The sequence below is a fragment of the Pseudophryne corroboree genome, chromosome 1 (assembly GCF_028390025.1).
Source record: "Pseudophryne corroboree isolate aPseCor3 chromosome 1, aPseCor3.hap2, whole genome shotgun sequence".
NCBI lineage: Eukaryota > Metazoa > Chordata > Amphibia > Anura > Myobatrachidae > Pseudophryne > Pseudophryne corroboree.
The window spans coordinates 1,209,491,114-1,209,518,342 of NC_086444.1; the positions used below are offsets into that span (position 1 = coordinate 1,209,491,114).

At 47.4% G+C, this 27,229-nt stretch overlaps 1 protein-coding gene across 5 annotated transcripts in view; it reads left to right on the forward strand.

Annotated features, from left to right (window-relative positions):
- Positions 1-27,229, forward strand: part of SLC4A11 (solute carrier family 4 member 11) — a 171,452-nt gene that overhangs the window by 128,318 nt on the left and 15,905 nt on the right. For all 5 annotated transcript variants that reach the window (XM_063925343.1, XM_063925345.1, XM_063925344.1 and 2 more), the window contains 8 exons: positions 2,064-2,177; positions 8,127-8,259; positions 8,656-8,729; positions 10,460-10,709; positions 17,303-17,409; positions 18,844-19,012; positions 19,185-19,358; positions 20,119-20,314. In XM_063925343.1, the coding sequence (XP_063781413.1) occupies positions 2,064-2,177; positions 8,127-8,259; positions 8,656-8,729; positions 10,460-10,709; positions 17,303-17,409; positions 18,844-19,012; positions 19,185-19,358; positions 20,119-20,314 (1,217 nt within the window). The remainder of the gene's footprint in view (positions 1-2,063; positions 2,178-8,126; positions 8,260-8,655; positions 8,730-10,459; positions 10,710-17,302; positions 17,410-18,843; positions 19,013-19,184; positions 19,359-20,118; positions 20,315-27,229) is intronic.

A 27,229-nucleotide genomic window follows, 5' to 3' on the forward strand; every position in this document is an offset into this window, starting at 1 on the left:
TGCATATAAATATGTGAACAAACCTATAAAGTCATGTGACGTATCTGTATAGTGAGTTCTGCTGTAATTACCTATAATCTCTGAGTTCTGATGTCATCACTTCTGTGACCATTATAAAAATGTGTATTAGGAAGACGAATGCCCGGTTATTGTCCTGATTGGGTGATGGGGGATTATACTCTGCTGCAATAGATAATTATACTGTATGATCTGGTGTTATTGGGCATATTTTAATTAATGCTGTATCTGCATTTTAAGCCTGTAAATAGCAAAGGAGATTGGGCTTATTGCCCCTCCATATGCTTTTTGCAAGCCTGGACCCTATTCTACCTTACCATGTAATTTCAGTAGGGTTACTCGGGTCAGCACTTGGCGAGGCTGCTTGAATTTAAGCAGCATTGAATAAAATAGAAGGAACTGAGTCCTATAAGTAATGTATAGTCTACTCTGTCTCATTGTACTGATACATTCATGGTCTGGGAGACTTGTCTAGCTGTAATTATGTCCCATTTCAGACCATTTATCGTGTGTGTGTGTGTGTGTGTGTGTGTGTGTGTGTGTGTGTGTGTGTGTGTGTGTGTGTGTGTGTGACGTGGGTATAGATAGTAAAAGAGATCTGGAGGCTGCATCCAAAGGCTAAACCAGTAATCCATTTACTATAGCACAATGTACATCAGTGATGTCATAGGCTACATTCACAGTGATGTCACTGGTTCCTAGTGACTGGATAGGCTGCATTCACAGTGCAGGTGAACCATTGGTTCCTAGTGAATGGATTAGTTTCACTCTGTGATGTCCGTATCTCTTAGTGACTGGATAGGCTGCATTCACAGTGATGTCACTGGTTCCTAGTGACTGGATAGGCTGCATTCACAGTGATGTCACTGGTTCCTAGTGACTGGATAGGCTGCATTCACAGTGATGTCACTGGTTCCTAGTGAATGGATTAGTTTCACTCTGTGATGTCCGCATCTCTTAGTGACTGGATAGGCTGCTTTCACAGTGATGTGACTGGTTCCTAGTGACTGGATAGGCTGCATTCACAGTGATGTCACTGGTTCCTAGTGACTGGATAGGCTGCATTCACAGTGATGTCACTGGTTCCTAGTGAATGGATTAGTTTCACTCTGTGATGTCCGCATCTCTTAGTGAATGGATAGGCTGCATTCACAGTGATGTCACTGGTTCCTATTGACTGGATAGGCTGCATTCACAGTGATGTCACTGGTTCCTAGTGACTGGATGGGCTGCATTCACAGTGATGTCACTGGTTCCTAGTGAATGGATTAGTTTCACTCTGTGATGTCCGCATCTCTTAGTGACTGGATAGGCTGCATTCACAGTGATGTCACTGGTTCCTAGTGACTGGATAGGCTGCATTCACAGTGATGTCACTGGTTCCTAGTGACTGGATAGGCTGCATTCACAGTAATGTCACTGGTTCCTAGTGACTGGATAGGCTGCATTCACAGTGATGTCACTAGTTCGTAGAGAATGGATTTGTTTCACTCTGTGATGTCAGCATCTCTTAGTGAATGGATAGGCTGCACTCTCAGTGATGTCACTGGCTCCTAGTGACTGGATAGGCTGCATTCACAGTGATGTCACTGGTTCCTAGTGAATGGATTAGTTTCACTCTGTGATGTCAGCATCTCTTAGTGAATGGATAGGCTGCGTTCTCAGTGATGTCACTGGTTCCTATTAAATGGATGTTGATTTAAGCCCACAGTATAGCTGCCTATCCTATTAGACATACACCTTTATAGTAATTACCTGGGGCACCCCTAGAGCGGGTGATTGCAGCAAGCTCATAGACCACACCAGCTATGTGACTTCAACATTAATGATGCTGTTTTGTCCATATATCTCCTTTGTTGCCCTAAATATATTGCCCTGCTGTAACATTGTATGGTGATCTTTCTTTCCTGGTTTTTAAATCCTTTTAAAAATGTGACTGTATCTGTATCATAGTGTCCAGTGCATAGGTTGTTCCTAATATTACATGAACACTGATATAGATGAACATGACCTAACACCATTTCCCACTTTAACTCTCGTTACAGACGTGCAAAAGACGATAGTTGGTCAGTGCATTGGGGGTGTAATTTACGCCCTCTTTTCTGGGCAGCCTCTGGTTGTATTATTGACGACAGCACCTCTGGCATTATATATCAACGGTACGTATAGAAATGCAGCCTCCAGCGAAGCTGTGACACCTGTAGGGTAGACATTTCATTTTTAGTTGAAAAAACATTTGCCCTTATTTATCAATGAGCGATAAAGTTCACTGTGAGTGATAAATTGCACCAGCCAATCGGCTCCTAACTGCCATGTCACATGCTGTGTTTGAAAGGAGCGGATTGGCTGGTGCAATTTATCACTCTCAGTGAAATGTATCACTCATTGATAAATAAGGGCAATTATTTGTTAAATTAGAATGGTGAACATGGTGATGTTATTATACACCGGCAATAAGAGAAGTGACTCTGTGCATTGTCTTCTGTCCCAGCAAGAGAAGTGATGCTATGCATTGCCATATGTCCCACATACACAGGAAGGGAAGTTGCACCGAGTATTGTACGCTTTCCCAGTATACACAACAAGGGAAGTAACCCACTGATTTGTCGTCTGTCACAGCAAGAGAAGTGGTGCTGTGCATTATCATATGCCCCACTACACACAGCAAGAGAAGTTGCACTGTGCATTGTACTCCCAGTATACACAATAAGAGAAGCTGTGTTGTGCATTGCTCTATAACCTAGTATACACCACAAGAGAAGTGGCACTGTGCATTGTCATATATCCAAGTATACAGGAAAAGAAGTAGAGGCAGGTCTGCAGTACAATGTATGGGTTAGTGCTAGTCTCTCTCCGTAAAATAAACGTTATTCTCCTGAACATTTCTAGTTTTATGTCTCCTACATAAAAAGCACAAAAGCTTAAAAGTTCCCTTTATATTACATGTGTGCTGTCGTTCTGCTATATGGAAGAGGAGTCCGTCATATGCTACAGTTATCACTGGTAATAGCAGTATATTCCCCAGAGATGGCCACACAGCAAAGCTCATTTTATACATTTGTGTTTTGTTAGTTTTCCCTATAAAGGCTAGCGATTTGCGCCTGAGTGCATTGTATACATGGAGGCACCCACTGCGCTGCACTATACACATGGAGGCACCCTGTGCACTGCACTATACACATGGAGTAATCAACTGCCCTGCACTATACACATGGAGGCACCCACTGCCCTGCACTATACACATGGAGTCACCCACTGCCCTGCACTATACACATGGAGTCACCCACTGCGCTGCTCTATACACATGGAGTCACCCACTGCGCTGCACTAGACACATGGAGGCACCCACTGCGCTGCACTAGACACGTGGAGGCACCCACTGCGCTGCACTATACACATGGAGGCACCCACTGCGCTGCACTATACACATGGAGGCACCCACTGCGCTGCACTATACACATGGAGGCACCCACTGCGCTGCACTATACACATGGAGTCACCCACTGCCCTGCACTATACACATGGAGTCACCCACTGCCGTGCACTATACACATGGAGTCACCCACTGCGCTGCACTATACACATGGAGTCACCCACTGCACTGCACTATACACATTGAGTCACCCACTGCACTATACACATGGAGGCACCCACTGCGCTGCACTATACACATGGAGGCACCCACTGCCCTGCACTATACACATGGAGTCACCCACTGCCCTGCACTATACACATGGAGTTACCCACTGCCGTGCACTATACACATGGAGTCACCCACTGCCGTGCACTATACACATGGAGTCACCCACTGCCGTGCACTATACACATGGAGTCACCCACTGCCGTGCACTATACACATGGAGGCACCCACTGCGCTGCACTATACACATAGAGGCATCCACTGCTCTGCAGTATACACATAGAGGCACCCACTTCCCTGCACTATACACATGGAGGCACCCACTGCACTATACACATGGAGTCACCCACTGCCCTGCACTGTACACATGGGGGCACCCACTGCCCTGCACTATACACATGGAGGCACCCACTTCCCTGCACTATACACATGGAGGCACCCACTTCCCTGCACTATACACATGGAGTCACCCACTGCACTATACACATGGAGTCACCCACTGCCCTGCACTATACACATGGAGTCACCCACTGCCCTGCACTATACACATGGTGGCTCCCACTGCCCTGCACTATACACATGGAGTCACCCACTGCCCTGCACTATACACATGGAGGCACCCACTGCACTATACACATGGAGGCACCCACTGCACTATACACATGGAGGCACCCACTGCCCTGCACTATACACATGGAGTCACCCACTGCCCTGCACTATACACATGGTGGCACCCACTGCACTATACACATGGAGGCACCCACTGCCCTGCACTATACACATGGAGTCACCCACTGCCCTGCACTATACACATGGTGGCACCCACTGCCCTGCACTATACACATGGTGGCACCCACTGCGCTGCACTATACACATGGAGTCACCCACTGCGCTGCTCTATACACATGGAGTCACCCACTGCGCTGCACTAGACACATGGAGGCACCCACTGCGCTGCACTAGACACGTGGAGGCACCCACTGCGCTGCACTATACACATGGAGTCACCCACTGCGCTGCACTATACACATGGAGTCACCCACTGCGCTGCACTATACACATGGAGGCACCCACTGCACTATACACATGGAGTCACCCACTGCCCTGCACTGTACACATGGAGTCACCCACTGCCCTGCACGATACACATAGAGGCATCCACTGCTCTGCACTATACACATAGAGGCACCCACTTCCCTGCACTATACACATGGAGGCACCCACTGCACTATACACATGGAGGCACCCACTGCACTATACACATGGAGGCACCCACTGCACTATACACATGGAGTCACCCACTGCCCTGCACTATACACATGGAGTCACCCACTGCACTATACACATGGAGGCACCCACTGCACTATACACATGGAGTCACCCACTGCCCTGCACTATACACATGGTGGCACCCACTGCGCTGCACTATACACATGGAGTCACCCACTGCGCTGCACTATACACATGGAGTCACCCACTGCGCTGCACTATACACATGGAGTCACCCACTGCGCTGCACTATACACATGGAGTCACCCACTGCTCTGCACTATACACATGGAGTCACCCACTGCCGTGCACTATACACATGGAGTCACCCACTGCCGTGCACTATACACATGGAGGCACCCACTGCGCTGCACTATACACATAGAGGCACCCACTTCCCTGCACTATACACATGGAGGCACCCACTGCACTATACACATGGAGTCACCCACTGCCCTGCACTGTACACATGGAGTCACCCACTGCCCTGCACTATACACATAGAGGCATCCACTGCTCTGCACTATACACATAGAGGCACCCACTTCCCTGCACTATACACATGGAGGCACCCACTGCACTATACACATGGAGGCACCCACTGCACTATACACATGGAGTCACCCACTGCCCTGCACTATACACATGGAGTCACCCACTGCCCTGCACTATACACATGGTGGCACCCAGTGCGCTGCACTATACACATGGAGTCACCCACTGCGCTGCACTATACACATGGAGTCACCCACTGCGCTGCACTATACACAAGGAGTCACCCACTGCACTGCACTATACACATTGAGGCATCCACTGCTCTACACTATACACATAGAGTCACCCACTGCCGTGCACTATACACATGGAGGCACCCACTGCGCTGCACTATACACATATAGGCACCCACTTCCCTGCACTATACACATGGAGGCACCTACTGCACTATACACATGGAGTCACCCACTGCCCTGCACTGTACACATAGAGGCACCCACTTCCCTGCACTATACACATGGAGGCACCCACTTCCCTGCACTATACACATGGAGGCACCCACTGCACTATACACATGGAGGCACCCACTGCACTATACACATGGAGGCACCCACTGCACTATACACATGGAGTCACCCACTGCACTATACACATGGAGTCACCCACTGCACTATACACATGGAGTCACCCACTGCCCTGCACTATACACATGGTGGCTCCCACTGCCCTGCACTATACACATGGTGGCTCCCACTGCCCTGCACTATACACATGGTGGCTCCCACTGCCCTGCACTATACACATGGTGGCTCCCACTGCCCTGCACTATACACATGGTGGCTCCCACTGCCCTGCACTATACACATGGAGTCACCCACTGCCCTGCACTATACACATGGAGTCACCCACTGCCCTGCACTATACACATGGTGGCTCCCACTGCCCTGCACTATACACATGGAGTCACCCACTGCACTATACACATTGTGGCACCCGCTGCGCTAGGATTGCTGTGTAACCTAGCACGTGCCAGAGCGGTATGGTGGGAGAGCAGTGAGAGGGACATGGGGGGATGTGTGAGGGGTAGAGTGCGACAAAGCTACATTTTATATTCCGCTGTCTGTAACCTCCTGCTGTGTGTTACTATAGAAGGTGATTGCTATATACAGTGCAGCTTATGTATGTAATGCGGGCTCTCCATTGCCTGTGCACTGTAGGTGGTATATACAGATGTGTCCTCATCTAGCCGCAATACACCAAGCAGTGTGAGCTCCCGCGCAGCTCTACTGACATCTTAGCTGCTATGTGATGTCACTAGGACGCATCGGGAGACTGTGCAGATTCATTTGATATATGACACTTGTATATTGTGTGTGACTAAGGGGTCTATGTACTAAGCCTTGGAGAGAGATAAAGTACCAGCCAATCAGCCAATTGTCATTTTTCAAACACAGCCTGTGACATGGTAGCTGGGAGCTGATTGGCTGGTGCTTTATCTCTGTTCAGTTGATCTCTCTCCAAGACTTAAGGGCCGTATACACGGGCCAATTTGGTGAGAGATGTGTGCTGAGCGTGCGGGGGGAGACGGGGGGGGCGCTCATTTCACCCGCTGGGTGAAATGAGCGATGTGCTAGATTGAGCTTGCATGCACGCCAATCTAGCACCAGCTATAGTGATGTGCGGGGCTGCGCATCGCTATCGCTGGGGGGTACACACGGACAGATCATGCTTTGATTTTAAGCAGCGATCGCTCCATGAGTACCCCCCTTTAGGGTGAGATTCAGACCTGATCGCTGGGCTGCTAATTTTGCTGTCCTGTGATCAGATAGTCGCCGCCCCCAGGGGGAGTGTAAATTCGCCATGCATGTGTACGCCGAGCTGCTAAAATCCACTGTGTGCAGTCTCTGCGCAGCCCAGGACTTACGCCTACAGTATGATGAGAACAGGCTGATGGGGGCCGGAGCTGACGTCACACACCCTCCCTGACAACGCTTGGACACGTCTGCGTTTTTCTGGACACTCCCAGTAAACGGTCAGTTGCCACCCACAAGCGGCCTCTTCCTGTCAATCACCTTGCGAACCCCCGTGCAAATTGAATTTTCGCACCATCTCGTCTCTGACTGGCGATCCCCGTTGTCTGACACGCCTGCACTTTGCGGTGCATGCACAGATAGTAACTGATCGCCCGCTGTGCTAAAACGCACAGCAGCAATCAGATCTGAATGACCCCCTTAGTACATAGACCCCTGAGTCTGTATACAGAGCACAGTGGAACTTGACATGGGAAAAAGCCGCAGCTTTGTATGCAGATTCAGAGACTCAGTCGCACACAGATATACAAAGTGCCGCATATCAAATGACAGTCTCCTGGTGCCTCCTAGTCATATCACGTTGCAACCAAGACACATTTTCTGCAAAAGAGACCCCCGACACTAGCAGAGCCCCTGAGGACCTGACACGCCAAGAGGGGCTGATCACACGCAACTGCAGCAAAGATGTATGAGGGCGCATCTGTACATTAGTATACATGGTAAAGAATCATTTTCTCATTTCCCATTTATTTACACGGAAATGTAAGATGTCTTTATTGCACCGTAGCTCTGTCAGCTGCTGACTACTGGGGTGGGGTGGGGAGGTCTACACAGAGCTACATATGTGTATTATAAATGAGCAGCGTGTAACCTCCGGTCTCCTCTTCCCGCAGTTATACGAGGAATCTGCGATGACTACAACCTGGACTTTAAGGCGTTCTACGCCTGGACGGGGCTGTGGAATAGCTGTTTTCTTGTCCTCTACTCTCTGTTCAATTGTAGCCTGCTGATGAAACTCTTCAAGAGGTGACTTGCTCTCTAATATGTGTAGAAGGGTCTCTCTCCCCCCCCCCCCCCCCCCCCACATTAGTACTGCTATTATACATATATTTGCATATATCTAAGAAGTTCCTGGAAGCTTTGCATACATATCTGTTACCGTTATCGCTTTACTTGTGCATTACTTTATCCTCATTGACCCTTTACGTATACGGCAATGTAATGTGTAATCTAAATTTATATCCACTCCGCCTGCAAACATTTTTTTACTGTCTATCGATCAGTGGGTCATGACCTTATCTCTCTAATATAGATGAGGTATAACGCAGCAATGAGTTATCTGTGAGCGCCGGTATAACGCAGTTGTGGGGGGGCTTCCTGTGTCCGGATTCTCATTTCGTATTGTGTCCTCTTTTTCCTCAGGTCCACAGAAGAAATCATAGCACTTTTTATATCCATAACGTTTGTGTTGGATGCACTTAAAGGGATTATCAAAAGTAAGTGGCTGCGTGATGCGTATTTATAACGCAGGGCAGGTATGCGCTGGCTGAGTCACGGGTGTCGCAGCAGACCAGTAACGCGCTGGGCACTGGGAGAGGCAGCTGCGGATCACGGCTTAGTAAGCGGGGATTTTAGTGCCGGCTGACCTTGGTATCGTGTCCGTGATGCGGGAGGGAGGGGGGGGGGGGGGGGGGGGGCAGATGCCGATGGAAAGAACTGGGTCTTTTTCGGACTTTTACGAGGATGTAGCGGGATTTGCTGGAGCCATGAGAGCGGTAATAGATGTATTTTTGGATGCTTGTTGTTGTTGCCATGTGGCCTCCTGTTCATACAATTCCCCCCGTCAGCCTGACTGTGACCTTGTTAGAGGGCAATGGTGAAATGAGAGCAGTTATACAGTGAATTAGAATATTTTATAGTTGAGAATAAACGGCCACGTCCTCCCATATAGAGGCTATTGCATCATGTAATAATTACTATCTGCCGCAGAAGATGACGCGCGTCACTAGTATCCGTAGCTGCTCCTCTCTCCTAATGCATAGTGCGGGGCTCTAGCTATAGCAATGCAGGTCAGGCTTTTCTACAATAATTGACACATCTCACCCCCCCCACACACACACGGCTGGTTGGGTCAGCTGCTACGCTCAGGAAGCCGGAATCGCACATCTGGATCCCACTCTCTGCAGAAGAGGTCACCGCACATAAAACAGCCCTTTTCTCTCTACCGCACCTGCCCTGCTAAATCCAGCTCCACTCGCTGTCATTTCCCGGTGGAAAACTTTCCCCAGTTATCAACGTTCTCCCTTTAAATGTTATCTTCACTAATCACAGAGAGGAAATAAAATACAATGAAATGGCCCATTGTCTATGACAGATGTGGAAGACCACCGACCCTCTTCACAGGACCCCCTACCTAGATACCCTCCGGACGGGAGTAAATGACCCCGTAGAGGTCTAGTACAGATCGTTCAGTCTATCTGCAGCGGGTTTAAAGCCTCAACAGACATAAGTGTTACATGTAGCCTTTATTTATGGTTCTGTATTACGTTCATCTGTCTGTACTAAGGTCCTACTTCAGGCCTGATCGTAGCCGTGCAAAATTTTGCACAGCTATAATCAGTTACTCATATATATATATATATATATATATATATATATCAGCAAAAAAGAGGCGGCACTCGGAGACTTAAAAAGTGCAAAAAGTTGTATTACACAGATAGACTGACGTTTCGTGGTTCACTTTGACAAAGGGGTATATTGACCCCGAAACGTCAGTCTATCTGTGTAATACAACTTTTTGCACTTTTTAAGTCTCGGAGTGCCGCCTCTTTTTTGCTGCTGTTTGAACTGTTCCCGGAGGGCACCGGAGCTATTACCCAGGGGGAGGAGGGAGTGCCGGTCCGTGTGGACTAATATATATATATATATATATATATATATATATATATATATATATATATATATATATTATTGTTTTTTAATACATTGTGTTACTGCATATTGAAAAGCAGACCTATAATAATATAGTGCCAGTAATCACGGAGTGACATATGTACATTATTAAGTCCGTCTTGAACCTTTGTGTAAATTGGTGATGCAGCTGTATTTTGTGGATCGCATTTTGAATATACTGGGACCCAATATTTCCTGCGCATGAGACAGACCTGAATATAGTGAGTTGCGGTTCCGTCTCTCCCGCTCATTCTCTTCATTTATTTTCTTACAGTTTTCAAGAAATATTATCTGGAGTCTCCGGGAAAGCAGCTAAATTACCAAATGGGGTCTTACGAGACCACGTCCAATGTCAGCTTTACTATCGACACCTTGTTAAACGCCACATTGAACAACTCATTCCTGAAAAACCAAAGCTTGGATCACGACGATGACCAGCACGGGAAGGAGTCCGCCGTCCTCAGCCTCATGTTGATGTTTGGGACGTTGTGGCTAGGTCACACACTCTACCAGTTCAAGAAAAGGTACAGGAGACCCGTCCGTGGCAGATATGCGGGGAGGCCCATCATACGTGGCAGATCATCTGTGGCAGATAGTCGGGGAGCCCCGTCATCTGTGGCAGATAGTCGGGGAGCCCCGTCATCTGTGGCAGATAGTCGGGGAGCCCCGTCATCTGTGGCAGATAGTCGGGGAGCCCCGTCATCTGTGGCAGATAGTCGGGGAGCCCCGTCATCTGTGGCAGAGAGGCGGGGAGCCCCGTCATCGGTGGCAGAGAGGCGGGGAGCCCCGTCATCGGTGGCAGAGAGGCGGGGAGCCCCGTCATCGGTGGCAGAGAGGCGGGGAGCCCCGTCATCGGTGGCAGATAGGCGGGGAGACCCGTCATCGGTGGCAGATAGGCGGGGAGCCCCGTCATCGGTGGCAGATAGGCGGGGAGCCCCGTCATCGGTGGCAGATAGGCGGGGAGCCTATCGATAGAAAGTCCTATTGCATTCCAGACTTGGTACTTAGATGCGGTTGGGTCAGCGATGGGGCACTGGCCAACTGAACGCTGCCTGCTCTGTATAGATGTGTGCTTAGATGAGTTGGTTGTGCTTCATCTGCGACTTTGTACATGTGTAAGCCCAATTCCCGTGCGGTAAAGTCGCAGCCCGGCGTCTCTGCGAGTGGCTTTTCGCTGCATCTGTAATGCGACTAATACGTAAAATGTAAAGATAAGCAGAGCGAGATAAAATACCAACCAATCAGCTTCTACCTGCCATGGTACAGGCTATTTTTCTCTATCGTCCTAGTGGATGCTGGGGTTCCTGAAAGGACCATGGGGAATAGCGGCTCCGCAGGAGACAGGGCACAAAAGTAAAGCTTTTCCGATCAGGTGGTGTGCACTGGCTCCTCCCCCTATGACCCTCCTCCAGACTCCAGTTAGATTTTTGTGCCCGGCCGAGAAGGGTGCAATCTAGGTGGCTCTCCTAAAGAGCTGCTTAGAGAAAGTTTAGCTTAGGTTTTTTATTTTACAGTGAGTCCTGCTGGCAACAGGATCACTGCAACGAGGGACTGAGGGGAGAAGAAGTGAACTCACCTGCGTGCAGGATGGATTGGCTTCTTGGCTACTGGACATCAGCTCCAGAGGGACGATCACAGGTACAGCCTGGATGGTCACCGGAGCCGCGCCGCCGGCCCCCTTGCAGATGCTGAAGTTAGAAGAGGTCCAGAATCGGCGGCTGAAGACTCTGACGGTCTTCTAAAGGTAGCGCACAGCACTGCAGCTGTGCGCCATTTTCCTCTCAGCACACTTCACACGCTGTCACTGAGGGTGCAGGGCGCTGGGGGGGGCGCCCTGGGAGGCAAATGTAAACCTATATACTGGCTAAAAATACCTCACATATAGCCCCCAGAGGCTATATGGAGATATTTAACCCCTGCCAAACTTCACTAAAGAGCGGGAGACGAGCCCGCCGGAAAAGGGGCGGGGCCTATCTCCTCAGCACACAGCGCCATTTTTTCTCTCACAGAAAGGCTGGAGAGAAGGCTCCCAGGCTCTCCCCTGCACTGCACTACAGAAACAGGGTTTAAACAGAGAGGGGGGCACTAATTGGCGATATAAATATATATATATAAAGATGCTATTAGGGAGAAACACTTATATAAGGTTGTCCCTATGTAATTATAGCGTTTTTTGGTGTGTGCTGGCAAACTCTCCCTCTGTCTCTCCAAAGGGCTAGTGGGGTCCTGTCCTCTGTCAGAGCATTCCAGGTGTGTGTGCTGTGTGTCGGTACGTGTGTGTCGACATGTATGAGGACGATGTTGGAGGAGGCGGAGAAATTGCCTGTAATGGTGATGTCACTCTCTAGGGAGTCGACACCGGAATGGATGGCTTATTTAGGGAATTACGTGAAAATGTCAACACGCTGCAAGGTCGGTTGACGACATGAGACGGCCGACAAACAATTAGTACCGGTCCAGGCGTCTCAGAAACACCGTCAGGGGTTTTTAAAAAAAACGCCCATTTACCTCAGTCGGTCGACACAGACACAGACACGGACACTGAATCCAGTGTCGACGGTGAATAAACAAACGTATTCCTCATTAGGGCCACACGTTAAGGGCAATGAAGGAGGTGTTACATATTTCTGATACTACAAGTACCACAAAAAAGGGTATTATGTGGGAGTGAAAAAACTACCTGTAGTTTTTCCTGAATCAGATAAAATAAAATGAAGTGTGTGATGATGCGTGGGTTTACCCCGATAGCAAATATTGGCGTTATACCCTTTCCCGCCAGAAGTTAGGGCGCGTTGGGAAACACCCCTTAGGGTGGATAAGGCGCTCACACGCTTATCAAGTGGCGTTACCGTCTCCAGATACGGCCGCCCTCAAGGAGCCAGCTGATAGGCAGCTGGAAAAATATCCTAAAAAGTATATACACACATACGGTGGTTATACTGCGACCAGCGATCGCCATCACTCTGGAGATGCAGTGCTGGGTTGGCTTGGTCGAATTCCCTGACTAAAAATATTTTATTGATATAGAGCATTTAATAGGATGCATTCTATATATATGTATGCGAGATGCACAGAGGGATATTTGCACTCTGGCATCAAGATAAGTGCGTTGTCCATATCTCCCAGAAGATGTCATGGACACGACAGTGGTCAGGTGATACAGATCCCATACGGCACATGGAAGTATTGCCGTATAAAGGGAAGGAGTTATTTGGGGTCGGTCCATCGGACCTGGGGGCCACGGCTACAGCTGGGAGATCCAACCTTTTTACCCCAAGTTACATCTCAGCAGAAAAAGACACTGTCTTTTCAGCCTCAATCCTTCCGTTTCCCATGTGGGCAAGCGGGCAAAAGGCCAGTCATATCTGCCCAGACATAGAGGAAAGGGAAGTAGACTGCAGCAGGCAGCCCCTTCCCAGGAAAAGAAGCCCTCCACCGCGTCTGCCAAGTCCTCAGCGTGACGCTGGGGCCGTGCAAGCGGACTCAGGTGAGGTGGGGGGTTAGTCTCAAGAGTCTCAGCGCGCAGTGGGATCACTCGCAAGTTGACCCCTAGATCGTACAAGTATTATCCCAGGGGTACAGATTGGAGAGTCGAGACATTTTTTCCTCGCAGGTTCCTGAAGCCTGCTTTACCAACGGCTCCCTCCGACAGGGAGGCAGTATTGGGAAAAAATTCACAAGCTGTATTTCCAGCAGGTGATAATCAAAGTACCCCTCCTACAACAAGGAAAAGGGTATTAGTCTTCCACACTATATTGTGGTACTGAAGCCAGACGGCTTGGTGAGACATAGTCTAAATCTGAAATCTTTGAACACTTACATAAAAAGGTTCAAATCAAGATGGAGTCACTCAGAGCAGTGATAGAGAACCGGAAAAAAGGGGACTATATGGTGTCCCTGGACATCAAGGATTACCTCCATGTCCAAATTTGCCCTTCTCAACAAGGGTACCTCTGGTTCGTGATACAGAACTGTCAATATCAGTTTCAGACGCTGCCGTTGAATTATCCACGGCACCCCGGGCCTTTACCAAGGTAATGGCCGAAAAGATGATTCTTAAAAGAAGAAAGGCATCTTAATTATCCCTTACTTGGACGATATCCTGAAAGGGGCAAGTTTCCAGAGAACAGTTGGAGGTCGGAAAAGAACTATCTAAAGTAGTTCTACGACAGCACGAGTGGATTCTAAATATTCCAAAAATCGCAGCTGTTTTCCGATGATACGTCTGCTGTTCCTAGGAATGATTCTGGGCATAGTCCAGAAAGAGGTATTTCTCCTGGAGGGGAAAGCCAGGGAGTTATCCGACCTAGTCAGAAACCTCCTAAAACCAGGCCAAGTATCAGTGCATCAATGCACAGGAGTCCTGGGAAAAATGGTGGCTTCTTACGAAGCGATTCCATTCGGCAGATCTCACGCAAAAACTTTTCAGGGGGATTTGCGGGACGAATGGTCCGGATCGCATCTTCAGATGCATCAGCGGATAACCCTGTCTCCAAGGACAAGGGTGTCTCTTCTGTGGGGGCTGCAGAGTGCTCATCTTCTAGAGGGCAGCACATTCAGCATTCAGGACTGTGTTCTGGTGACCACGGATGCCAGTCTGAGAGGCTGGGGAACAGTCACACAGGGAAGAAATTTCCAAGGAAGTGTGGTCAAGTCTGGAGATTTCTCTCCACATGAATATACTGGAGCTAAGGGCAATTTACGATGCTCTGAGCCTAGGAAGACCTCTGCTTCAAAGTCAACCGGTGCTGATCCAGTAGGACATCATCATGGCAGTCGCCCACGTAAACAGACGGGGCGGCACAAGAAGCAGGAGGGCAATGACAGCAAGGATTCTTCGCTGGGCGAAAAATCATGTGATAACACTGTCAGCAGTGTTCATTCCGGGAGTGGACAAATAGGAAGATTTCCTCAGCATGAATGAATTCCACCCGGAAAAGTGGGAACTTCATCTGGAAGTTTCCACATGTTTGTAAACCGTTGGGAAAGACCAAAGGTGGTTATGATGGCGTCCCACATGAAGCGCCAGGTCTAGAGACCCTCAGGCAATAGCTGGGACGCTCTGGTAACACCGTGGGTGTACCAGTCGGTGTATGTGTTCCCTCCTCTGCCTTTCATACCCAGTGTATGGAGAATGATAGGAAGGAGAGGAGTAAGAACTATACTCGTGGCTCCGGTTTGGCCAAGAAGAACTTGGTACCCGGAACTTCAAGAGATACTAGAAAGGATCTTGATTCAGCAAGAATCATGTCTGTTCCATGACTTACCGCAGCCGCGTTGACGGGTGAACGCCGGATCCTAAGGGAAAAAGGCATTCCGGAAGAGGTCATCCCTACCCTGGTCAGAGCCAGGAAGGAGGTGACCACACAACATTATCACTGCTTAGGTGAAAATGTGTTCCATGGTGTGAGGCCAGGAAGGCTCCACGGAAGAATTTCAACTAGGTTAATTCCTACATTTCCTGCAAACAGGAGTGTATATGGGTCTCAAATTGGGGTCCATTAAGGTTCAAATTTCGACCGGTCGATTTTCTTCCAAAAAAAAAAAAAAAAAAAATTGGCTTCAGTTCCTGAAGTCCAGAAGTTGTTAAGGGAGTACTGCATATACAACCCCCTTTTGATGTCTCCAGTGGCACTGGGCGATCTCAACGTAGTTTGGGATTCCTAAAATCACATTGGTTTAAACAACTCAAATCTGTGGATTTGATATATCTCACATGGAAAGCGACCATGCTGTTGGTCCTGGCCTCGGCCAGGCGAGTGTCAGAATTGGCGGCTTTATCTCACAAAGCCATATCGGATTGTCCATTCGGACAGAGCAAAGCTGTGGACTCGTCCCCAGTTTCTCCCTAAGGTGGTGTCAGCGTTTCACCTGAACCAGCTTATTGTGGTACCTGCGGCTACTAGGGACTTGGAGGACTCCAAGTTGCTGGATGTTGTCAGGGCCCTGAAAATATAGTTTCCAGGTCGGCTGGAGTCAGGAAATCTGACTTGCTGTTTATCCTGTATGCACCCAACAAGCTGGGTGCTCCTGCTTCTAAGCAGACTATTGCTCGTTGGATTTGTAGTACAATTCAGCTTGCACATTCTGTGGCAGGCTTGCCACAGCAAAAAATATGTGAATGCCCATTCCACAAGGAAGGTGGGCTCATCTTGGGCGGCTGCCCGAGGGGTCTCGGCATTACAACTCTGCCGAGCAGCTACGTGGTCGGGGGAGAACACGTTTGTAAAATTCTACAAATTTGATACCCTGGCAAAAAGAGGACCTGGAGTTCTCTCATTCGGTGCTGCAGAGTCATCCGCACTCTCCCGCCCGTTTGGGAGCTTTGGTATAATCCCCATGGTCCTTTCAGGAACCCCAGCATCCACTAGGACGATAGAGAAAATAAGAATTTACTTACCGATAATTCTATTTCTCGGAGTCCGTAGTGGATGCTGGGCGCCCATCCCAAGTGCGGATTATTCTGCAATACTTGTACATAGTTATTGTTACAAAAATCGGGTTATTGTTGTAGGAAGCCGTCTTTCAGAGGCTCCTTTTGTTATCATACTGTTAACTGGGTTTAGATCACAAGTTGTACGGTGTGATTGGTGTGATTGGTGTGGCTGGTATGAGTCTTACCCGGGATTCAAAATTCCTCCCTTATTGTGTACGCTCGTCCGGGCACAGTACCTAACTGGAGTCTGGAGGAGGGTCATAGGGGGAGGAGCCAGTGCACACCACCTGATCGGAAAAGCTTTACTTTTGTGCCCTGTCTCCTGCGGAGCCGCTATTCCCCATGGTCCTTTCAGGAACCCCAGCATCCACTACGGACTCCGAGAAATAGAATTATCGGTAAGTAAATTCTTATTTTAAAATATGAGTTATATGCTGATTGGTTGGTACTTTATCTCTCTCCAATGTTTGATACATCTCACCCTGTATCAGAACACATCTGTATACTGTAAATATAGCTCCTGGGACTGATAACTTTGCTCCTCCGGTTGTCGTTACTGTTCCATTGTGTTGCTTGGATCTAAGGATTCTGTACAATTTAATTGTTACTTTAAAAAAAAAAAGTCTGAAAACTGAAGTTATCCACCTTCAAGATGATTAACGGCGTCCGTTTGGTTTTCAGCCCATACCTGCATTCACGAGTGCGAGAGATGCTTTCGGATTGTGCGCTGCCCATTTCCGTCCTGACCTTCTCCGCGGTGGGATCGTACTTCTTCCAGGACATACGCAGTAAGTGCACAAGTCAATACTATTTCTTCTGTTGACATAACAGTGGCTGGCTCTGGATGAGTGGCCGGGGGCTGGCCTCATGGGGGCTGCGGATCAGCGTCACAATTAAAGGGAATTAAAGATCCTGCTTAATAAAGTTTTCATGTTCAAAGAACCCAAGCCCCTGGTGCGGTTTAATTTGTGCATCTTTCACCATTGCAAGTGCAGAAATGTTGATATCAGTGTTACCCTAGAAAAAGCCGTCGCAGGAGACTCCACATAGGAGCTATAGTGCCCACGCGCTTCCCACTTGCTGCCCCGGCTGCGGACATGGAGTTGGCCCATAGCAACCTATCCACTTCTGCCTATCATTTTATAGAATGTACTCGCTACATGGAAGCCAATTGTGCTCCTTCTCTGGTCCACTCCACACTCTGTAGAAGTCTTGATACATCTCTCCCTTGTAGCTGCAGGATAGACTCCTCCAACTCTGGGTCCAATTCTTACCAGCTCCAGATTGGACGACAGGGACCGAATTGTAGCTAAAGGTCCCCTGTGACCTGCTGCAACATATGTAATGACCCCCATTAAGTTATAGAGCAGTGTATCGTTACACTTTGTTGTTTGTAGTTCAAGGTTTCTGTATTGTACAGATCGAGCCACGTTTATCTTGGCTTCTCTGCTGCACCTAGGTGCACCAAGGTATATTAGCATAAGCCTTTCATCTATTGTTCCCAGCTGCAATACAATACAGAGAGAACAATACAGCAGGGGATTAAGTCATTACAGCAGGGGATTAAGTCAGACAGCACTGGCTCAGTTAAATCCTATTAAAGGGATAGATGAGCAGGGCACCATCTGTATGCTACGGGAGATTTGCCGTCCCAGCATTCTCTGGCCCGAGCTACCAGAAAGTCCCCGTAACCTGAAATCATTCACAATCTGTGGACGCATATCCGTGGCATTGCGTGTTCACCTTTATTTCGTACCGTGTCCCGATCACCATCCTCATAGTGAAAATGATTCCTCTAGGTTTTTTATTGTTCTCACCCAAATAACAGGAAGGGGATATGTCGCCTTCTGTGCAGGTGTTTGGACCGCAGAGGACGTGTTGTGTTCTCGCTTCTTTCCACATTTGGTACAACCCGGCCACCTCTGTACACAATGGCCTTATAGGAACTGAATCAGATCAGTTTGGCAAAGGGGTGAAACCTTTCCGACCTCAGGAAGAGCCATGCAGGCCGGCCAGGAATTCCCACCGTCCTGTGGGGGACGTTAGCAATTTACTCGGAACATTATTGTCTGTCGCTCATTGTCAGCGACCGCTGTATCTCTCGTTACGCACTTGTTTTGATGAAATTCTTTGGATTGCGCTCCTGGTGTCACCTGGAGGGGTCAGGAAGAGAGGTCAGAGTTCACACTGGGTCACCGACATCTGTGGTTCTTGTTTTGCAGTTGCCAAGTTTAATTACATCGAGACGGAGAGTCTGTTTGTGCTGGCTCCTATCGGGTCGCTTTCCATGGGCTCCATCACCAGCGCCATGGGTCTAGGCTTCCTCCTGTCCATGTTGTTCTTCATAGAGCAGAACATTGTGGCCTCACTCACCAACGCTCCAGAGAACAGGTAAGTCCGCAGTCCCCAACTCGTGTGTTGGAACACTGCACCTTTAGCGTTCTGCATTCTACATAGAAAATGTATTAGTAGGTAACCTATCCGAGGAGGCCCTCGCCCCTATCCGAGGAGGCCCTCGCCCCCCCTCTTGCTTTTCTCACTAAGCCGCTCTCTTCTCCCGCAGGCTGGTTAAAGGTACAGCCTACCACTGGGATCTCCTACTGGTTGCACTTATTAACACGGGACTGTCCGTCTTTGGGATGCCCTGGATTCACGCTGCCTTCCCGCACTCTCCCATGCACGTCCGAGCCCTGGCCAACGTAGAAGAGAGAGTGGAGCATGGTCACATCTATGAGACGTAAGTAACAGGGTGTGCTGACTATATATACTATGTGACGTCCTGTTGTTGGTGTATTCTTAGTGTTTTATTGTACTCTGCATTGGCTCTGCTACTAAAGTGACGGTCTCTGCATACAGTCCGTGGCAGCCCCCTGGCAGGGTTTCCCTGTAGCCCTGATGAGAAGTCAATGATTGCACACAGCCTTTAGCAGGACAGGTTATATAATATGCGCAGCCATGGAACATCCCGCAGCAGCATAATAAGTGTTATTTGCACAGCACGGTTCTGCAGAGATTAGGCATGAAGTAACCCGATGCTCCCATGTGTTGGCTGGGATGGAGGACGTCATGCCAGTTGGCCAATAGGTGCCTCCTGAGAATCCAACAAATACCAGCTTATACTGGCACGTGTCAGCACCTAATACAAAGGCTGTCTTTATTGGAGTCAGGTGCACTTAAAGATTCTAATCACTTTTATGGCCCTTGTGCCGGATTGTAATGTGGAGCAGAACCGGGGTCTTTCACTCTGTGTCCTACGAGCCATCCGTAAGCCTCTGCAGAAGCTCCATGGATGGACGGAGAGACGCACCGGGAGCGGGGAGGGGGGGGCCCTGGCTGGTGCACAAATAGCAGGGGGCAGTGTGATATCAACCAAGACTTATCAGCAACGGTGACGGTAATTGCTGAACACTTGCTTGCCGTTCCTGAGCAGTCCCTTTCTAACAACGTACAGTATCTTACAATCCGCTGTCACTGAGCTGTCTCTGTCTCCGTCACAGGATTGTCAGCGTGAAGGAGACCCGCCTGACGTCGCTGGTGGCTAATGTGATGGTCGGCCTTTCCCTCTTCCTCCTGCCTCTCCCCCTGCAGTGGATCCCCAAACCGGTCCTGTACGGCCTCTTCCTGTACATCGCCCTGACCTCCATTGACGGCAGCCAGCTCTTTGAGAGGGTGGCCCTGCTGCTGAAAGAGCAGGTACGTGGTGAGAGCGTGCGCAGGATGTGCCGCAGGTATAGAGTCTCTCTCTGCATCCTGAGGAAACGGATTTATTGTGTGTATCACTGACACATCAAAGACACCATTGTGCTGTACACAGCCTATAGCGCCGCACTGCTGTCTTCCTGTCTGGTTACAGGGTCAGACGTGGCCTTATGTTACACAATCAATCACAGGCCGAGAAGTGTGACCCTCATTGTGTAGTTACAGAGTGTGTTCTACGTCACACTGGTGTTACTTACACTCATACACACTGATAGCACTGTTACCTCCCCTTCTGTACAGTATACCTGTGTTACTTACACTCATACACACTGATAGCACTGTTACCTCCCCTTCTGTACAGTATACCTGTGTTACTTACACTCATACACACTGATAGCACTATTACCTCCCCTTCTGTATATTATACCTGTTACTTACAGTCATACACACTGATAGCACTGTTACCTCCCCTTCTGTATATTATACCTGTGTTACTTACACTCATACACACTGATAGCACTGTTACCTACCCTTCTGTACATTATACCTGTGTTACTTACACTCATACACACTGATAGCACTGTTACCTCCCCTTCTGTACAGTATACCTGTGTTACTTACACTCATACACACTAATAGCACTGTTACCTCCCCTTCTGTACAGTATACCTGTGTTACTTACACTCATACACACTGATAGCACTGTTACCTCCCCTTCTGTACAGTATACCTGTGTTACTTACACTCATACACACTGATAGCACTATTACCTCCCCTTCTGTATATTATACCTGTGTTACTTACAGTCATACACACTGATAGCACTGTTACCTCCCCTTCTGTATATTATACCTGTGTTACTTACACTCATACACACTGATAGCACTGTTACCTACCCTTCTGTACATTATACCTGTGTTACTTACACTCATACACACTGATAGCACTCTTACCTCCCCTTCTGTACAGTATACCTGTGTTACTTACACTCATACACACTGATAGCACTGTTACCTCCCCTTCTGTACAGTATACCTGTGTTACTTACACTCATACACACTGATAGCACTGTTACCTCCCCTTCTGTACAGTATACCTGTGTTACTTACACTCATACACACTGATAGCACTGTTACCTCCCCTTCTGTACAGTATACCTGTGTTACTTACAGTCATACACACTGATAGCACTGTTACCTCCCCTTCTGTATATTATACCTGTGTTACTTACACTCATACACACTGATAGCACTGTTACCTACCCTTCTGTACATTATACCTGTGTTACTTACACTCATACACACTGATAGCACTCTTACCTCCCCTTCTGCACAGTATACCTGTGTTACTTACACTCATACACACTGATAGCACTGTTACCTCCCCTTCTGTACAGTATACCTGTGTTACTTACACTCATACACACTGATAGCACTGTTACCTCCCCTTCTGTACAGTATACCTGTGTTACTTACAGTCATACACACTGATAGCACTGTTACCTCCCCTTCTGTACAGTATACCTGTGTTACTTACACTCATACACACTGATAGCACTGTTACCTCCCCTTCTGTACAGTATACCTGTGTTACTTACAGTCATACACACTGATAGCACTGTTACCTCCCCTTCTGTACAGTATACCTGTGTTACTTACACTCATACACACTGATAGCACTGTTACCTCCCCTTCTGTACAGTATACCTGTGTTACTTACAGTCATACACACTGATAGCACTGTTACCTCCCCTTCTGTACAGTATACCTGTGTTACTTACACTCATACACACTGATAGCACTGTTACCTCCCCTTCTGTACAGTATACCTGTGTTACTTGCAGTCATACACACTGATAGCACTGTTACCTCCCCTTCTGTACAGTATACCTGTGTTACTTACAGTCATACACACTGATAGCACTGTTACCTCCCCTTCTGTACAGTATACCTGTGTTACTTACACTCATACACACTGATAGCACTGTTACCTCCCCTTCTGTACAGTATACCTGTTACTTACACACTGATAGCACCGTTACCTCCCCTACTGTACAGTATACCTGTGTTACTTACACTCATACACACTGATAGCACTGTTACCTCCCCTTCTGTACAGTATACCTGTGTTACATACACTCATACACACTGATAGCACTGTTACCTCCCCTTCTGTACAGTATACCTGTGTTACTTACACACTGATAGCACTGTTACCTCCCCTACTGTACAGTATACCTGTGTTACTTACACTCATACACACTGATAGCACTGTTACCTCCCCTTCTGTACATTGTACATGTGTTACTTACACTCATACACACTGATAGCACTGTTACCTCCCCTTCTGTATATTATACCTGTGTTACTTACACTCATACACACTGATAGCACTGTTACCTACCCTTCTGTACATTATACCTGTGTTACTTACACTCATACACACTGATAGCACTCTTACCTCCCCTTCTGTACAGTATACCTGTGTTACTTACACTCATACACACTGATAGCACTGTTACCTCCCCTTCTGTACAGTATACCTGTGTTACTTACACTCATACACACTGATAGCACTGTTACCTCCCCTTCTGTACAGTATACCTGTGTTACTTACAGTCATACACACTGATAGCACTGTTACCTCCCCTTCTGTACAGTATACCTGTGTTACTTACACTCATACACACTGATAGCACTGTTACCTCCCCTTCTGTACAGTATACCTGTGTTACTTACAGTCATACACACTGATAGCACTGTTACCTCCCCTTCTGTACAGTATACCTGTGTTACTTACACTCATACACACTGATAGCACTGTTACCTCCCCTTCTGTACAGTATACCTGTGTTACTTGCAGTCATACACACTGATAGCACTGTTACCTCCCCTTCTGTACAGTATACCTGTGTTACTTAGTCATACACACTGATAGCACTGTTACCTCCCCTTCTGTACAGTATACCTGTGTTACTTACACTCATACACACTGATAGCACTGTTACCTCCCCTTCTGTACAGTATACCTGTTACTTACACACTGATAGCACCGTTACCTCCCCTACTGTACAGTATACCTGTGTTACTTACACTCATACACACTGATAGCACTGTTACCTCCCCTTCTGTACAGTATACCTGTGTTACATACACTCATACACACTGATAGCACTGTTACCTCCCCTTCTGTACAGTATACCTGTGTTACTTACACACTGATAGCACTGTTACCTCCCCTACTGTACAGTATACCTGTGTTACTTACACTCATACACACTGATAGCACTGTTACCTCCCCTTCTGTACATTGTACATGTGTTACTTACACTCATACACACTGATAGCACTGTTACCTACCCTTCTGTACATTGTACATGTGTTACTTACACTCATACACACTGATAGCACTGTTACCTCCCCTTCTGTACATTATACCTGTGTTACTCACACTCATACACACTGATAGCACTGTTACCTCCCCTTCTGTACATTATACCTGTGTTACTCACACTCATACACACTGATAGCACTGTTACCTCCCCTTCTGTACAGTATACCGGTGTTACATACACTCATACACACTGATAGCACTGTTACCTCCCCTTCTGTACAGTATACCGGTGTTACATACACTTATACACACTGATAGCACTGTTACCTCCCCTTCTGTACAGTATACCTGTGTTACTCACACTCATACACACTGATAGCACTGTTACCTCCCCTTCTGTACAGTATACCTGTGTTACTTACACTCATACACACTAATAGCACTGTTACCTCCCCTTCTGTACAGTATACCTGTGTTACTTACACTCATACACACTGATAGCACTGTTACCTCCCCTTCTGTACATTATACCTGTGTTACTTACACTCATACACACTGATAGCACTGTTACCTCCCCTTCTGTACAGTATACCTGTGTTACTTACACTCATACACACTGATAGCACTGTTACCTCCCCTTCTATACAGTATACCTGTGTTACTTACACACTGATAGCACTGTTACCTCCCCTACTGTACAGTATACCTGTGTTACTTACACACTGATAGCACTGTTACCTCCCCTTCTGTACATTATACCTGTGTTACTTAGTCATACACACTGATAGCACTGTTACCTCCCCTTCTGTACAGTATACCTGTGTTACCTACAGTCATACACACTGATAGCACTGTTACCTCCCCTTCTGTACAGTATACCTGTGTTACCTACAGTCATACACACTGATAGCACTGTTACCTCCCCTTCTGTACAGTATACCTGTGTTACTTAGTCATACACACTGATAGCACTGTTACCTCCCCTTCTGTACAGTATACCTGTGTTACTTAGTCATACACACTGATAGCACTGTTACCTCCCCTTCTGTACAGTATACCTGTATTACTAACACTCATACACACTGATAGCACTGTTACCTCCCCTTCTGTACAGTATACCTGTGTAACTTACACTCATACACACTGATAGCACTGTTACCTCCCCTTCTGTACAGTATACCTGTGTTACTTACACTCATACACACTGATAGCACTGTTACCTCCCCTTCTGTACAGTATACCTGTGTTACTTACACACTGATAGCACTGTTACCTCCCCTTCTGTACAGTATACCTGTGTTACTTACACTCATACACACTGATAGCACTGTTACCTCCCCTTCTGTACAGTATACCTGTGTTACTTACACTCATACACACTGATAGCACTGTTACCTCCCCTTCTGTACAGTATACCTGTGTTACTTACACTCATACACACTGATAGCACTGTTACCTCCCCTTCTGTACATTATACCTGTGTTACTTACACTCATACACACTGATAGCACTGTTACCTCCCCTTCTGTACAGTATACCTGTGTTACTTACACACTGATAGCACTGTTACCTCCCCTTCTGTACAGTATACCTGTGTTACTTACACTCATACACACTGATAGCACTGTTACCTCCCCTTCTGTACAGTATACCTGTGTTACTTACACTCATACACACTGATAGCACTGTTACCTCCCCTTCTGTACAGTATACCTTTGTTACTTACACTCATACACACTGATAGCACTGTTACCTCCCCTTCTGTACATTATACCTGTGTTACATACACACTGATAGCACTGTTACCTCCCCTTCTGTACATTATACCTGTGTTACTCACACTCATACACACTGATAGCACTGTTACCTCCCCTTCTGTACATTATACCTGTGTTACTGTTATGTGTTATTTACAGTCATACACACTGATAGCACTGTTACCTCCCCTTCTGTACATTGGCCCTCATTCCGAGTTGTTCGCTCGCAAGCTGCTTTTAGCAGATTTACTCACGCTAAGCCGCCGCCTACTGGGAGTGAATCTTAGCTTCTTAAAATTGCGAACGACGTATTCGCAATATTGCGATTACACCTCTCTTAGCAGTTTCTGAGTAGCTCCAGACTTACTCGGCATCTGCGATCAGTTCAGTGCTTGTCGTTCCTGGTTTGACGTCACAAACACACCCAGAGTTCGCCCAGACACTCCTCCGTTTCTCCAGCCACTCCCGCGTTTTTCTTAGAAACGGTACCGTTTTTCCGCACACACCCATAAAACGGCCAGTTTCCGCCCAGTAACACCCACTTCCTGTCAATCACACTACGATCACCAGAACGATGAAAAAGCCGTGAGTAAAATTCCTAACTGCATAGCAAATTTACTTGGCGCAGTCGCACTGCGGACATTGCGCATGCGCACTAAGCGGAAAATCGCTGCGATTCGGAAAAAAAATACAGAGCGAACAACTCGGAATGACCCCCATTATGTGTTATTTACAGTCATACACACTGATAGCACTGTTACATACCTGTCTGTACATTGTACCTGTGTTACATACAGTCATACACACTGATAGCACTGTTACCTACCCTTCTGTACATTGTACATGTGTTACTTACACTCATACACACTGATAGCACTGTTACCTACCCTTCTGTACATTATACCTGTGTTACTTACACTCATACACACTGATAGCACTGTTACCTACCCTTCTGTACATTATACCTGTGTTACTTACACTCATACACACTGATAGCACCGTTACCTCCCCTTCTGTACATTATACCTGTGTTACATACACTCATACACACTGATAGCACTGTTACCTCCCCTTCTGTACATTATACCTGTGTTACTTACAGTCATACACACTGATAGCACTGTTACCTCCCCTTCTGTACAGTATACCTGTGTTACTTACACTCATACACACTGATAGCACTGTTACCTCCCCTTCTGTACATTATACCTGTGTTACTTACACTCATACACACTGATAGCACTGTTACCTCCCCTTCTGTACATTATACCTGTGTTACCTACAGTCATACACACTGATAGCACTGTTACCTCCCCTTCTGTACAGTATACCTGTGTTACTTACAGTCATACACACTGATAGCACTGTTACCTCCCCTTCTGTACAGTATACCTGTGTTACTTACACTCATACACACTGATAGCACTGTTACCTCCCCTTCTGTACATTATACCTGTGTTAGTTACAGTCATACACACTGATAGCACTGTTACCTCCCCTTCTGTACAGTATACCTGTGTTACTTACACTCATACACACTGATAGCACTGTTACCTCCCCTTCTGTACATTATACCTGTGTTACTTACACTCATACACACTGATAGCACTGTTACCTCCCCTTCTGTACATTATACCTGTGTTACCTACAGTCATACACACTGATAGCACTGTTACCTCCCCTTCTGTACATTATACCTGTGTTACCTACAGTCATACACACTGATAGCACTGTTACCTACCCTTCTGTACAGTATACCTGTGTTACTTACAGTCATACACACTGATAGCACTGTTACCTTCCCTTCTGTAAATTATAC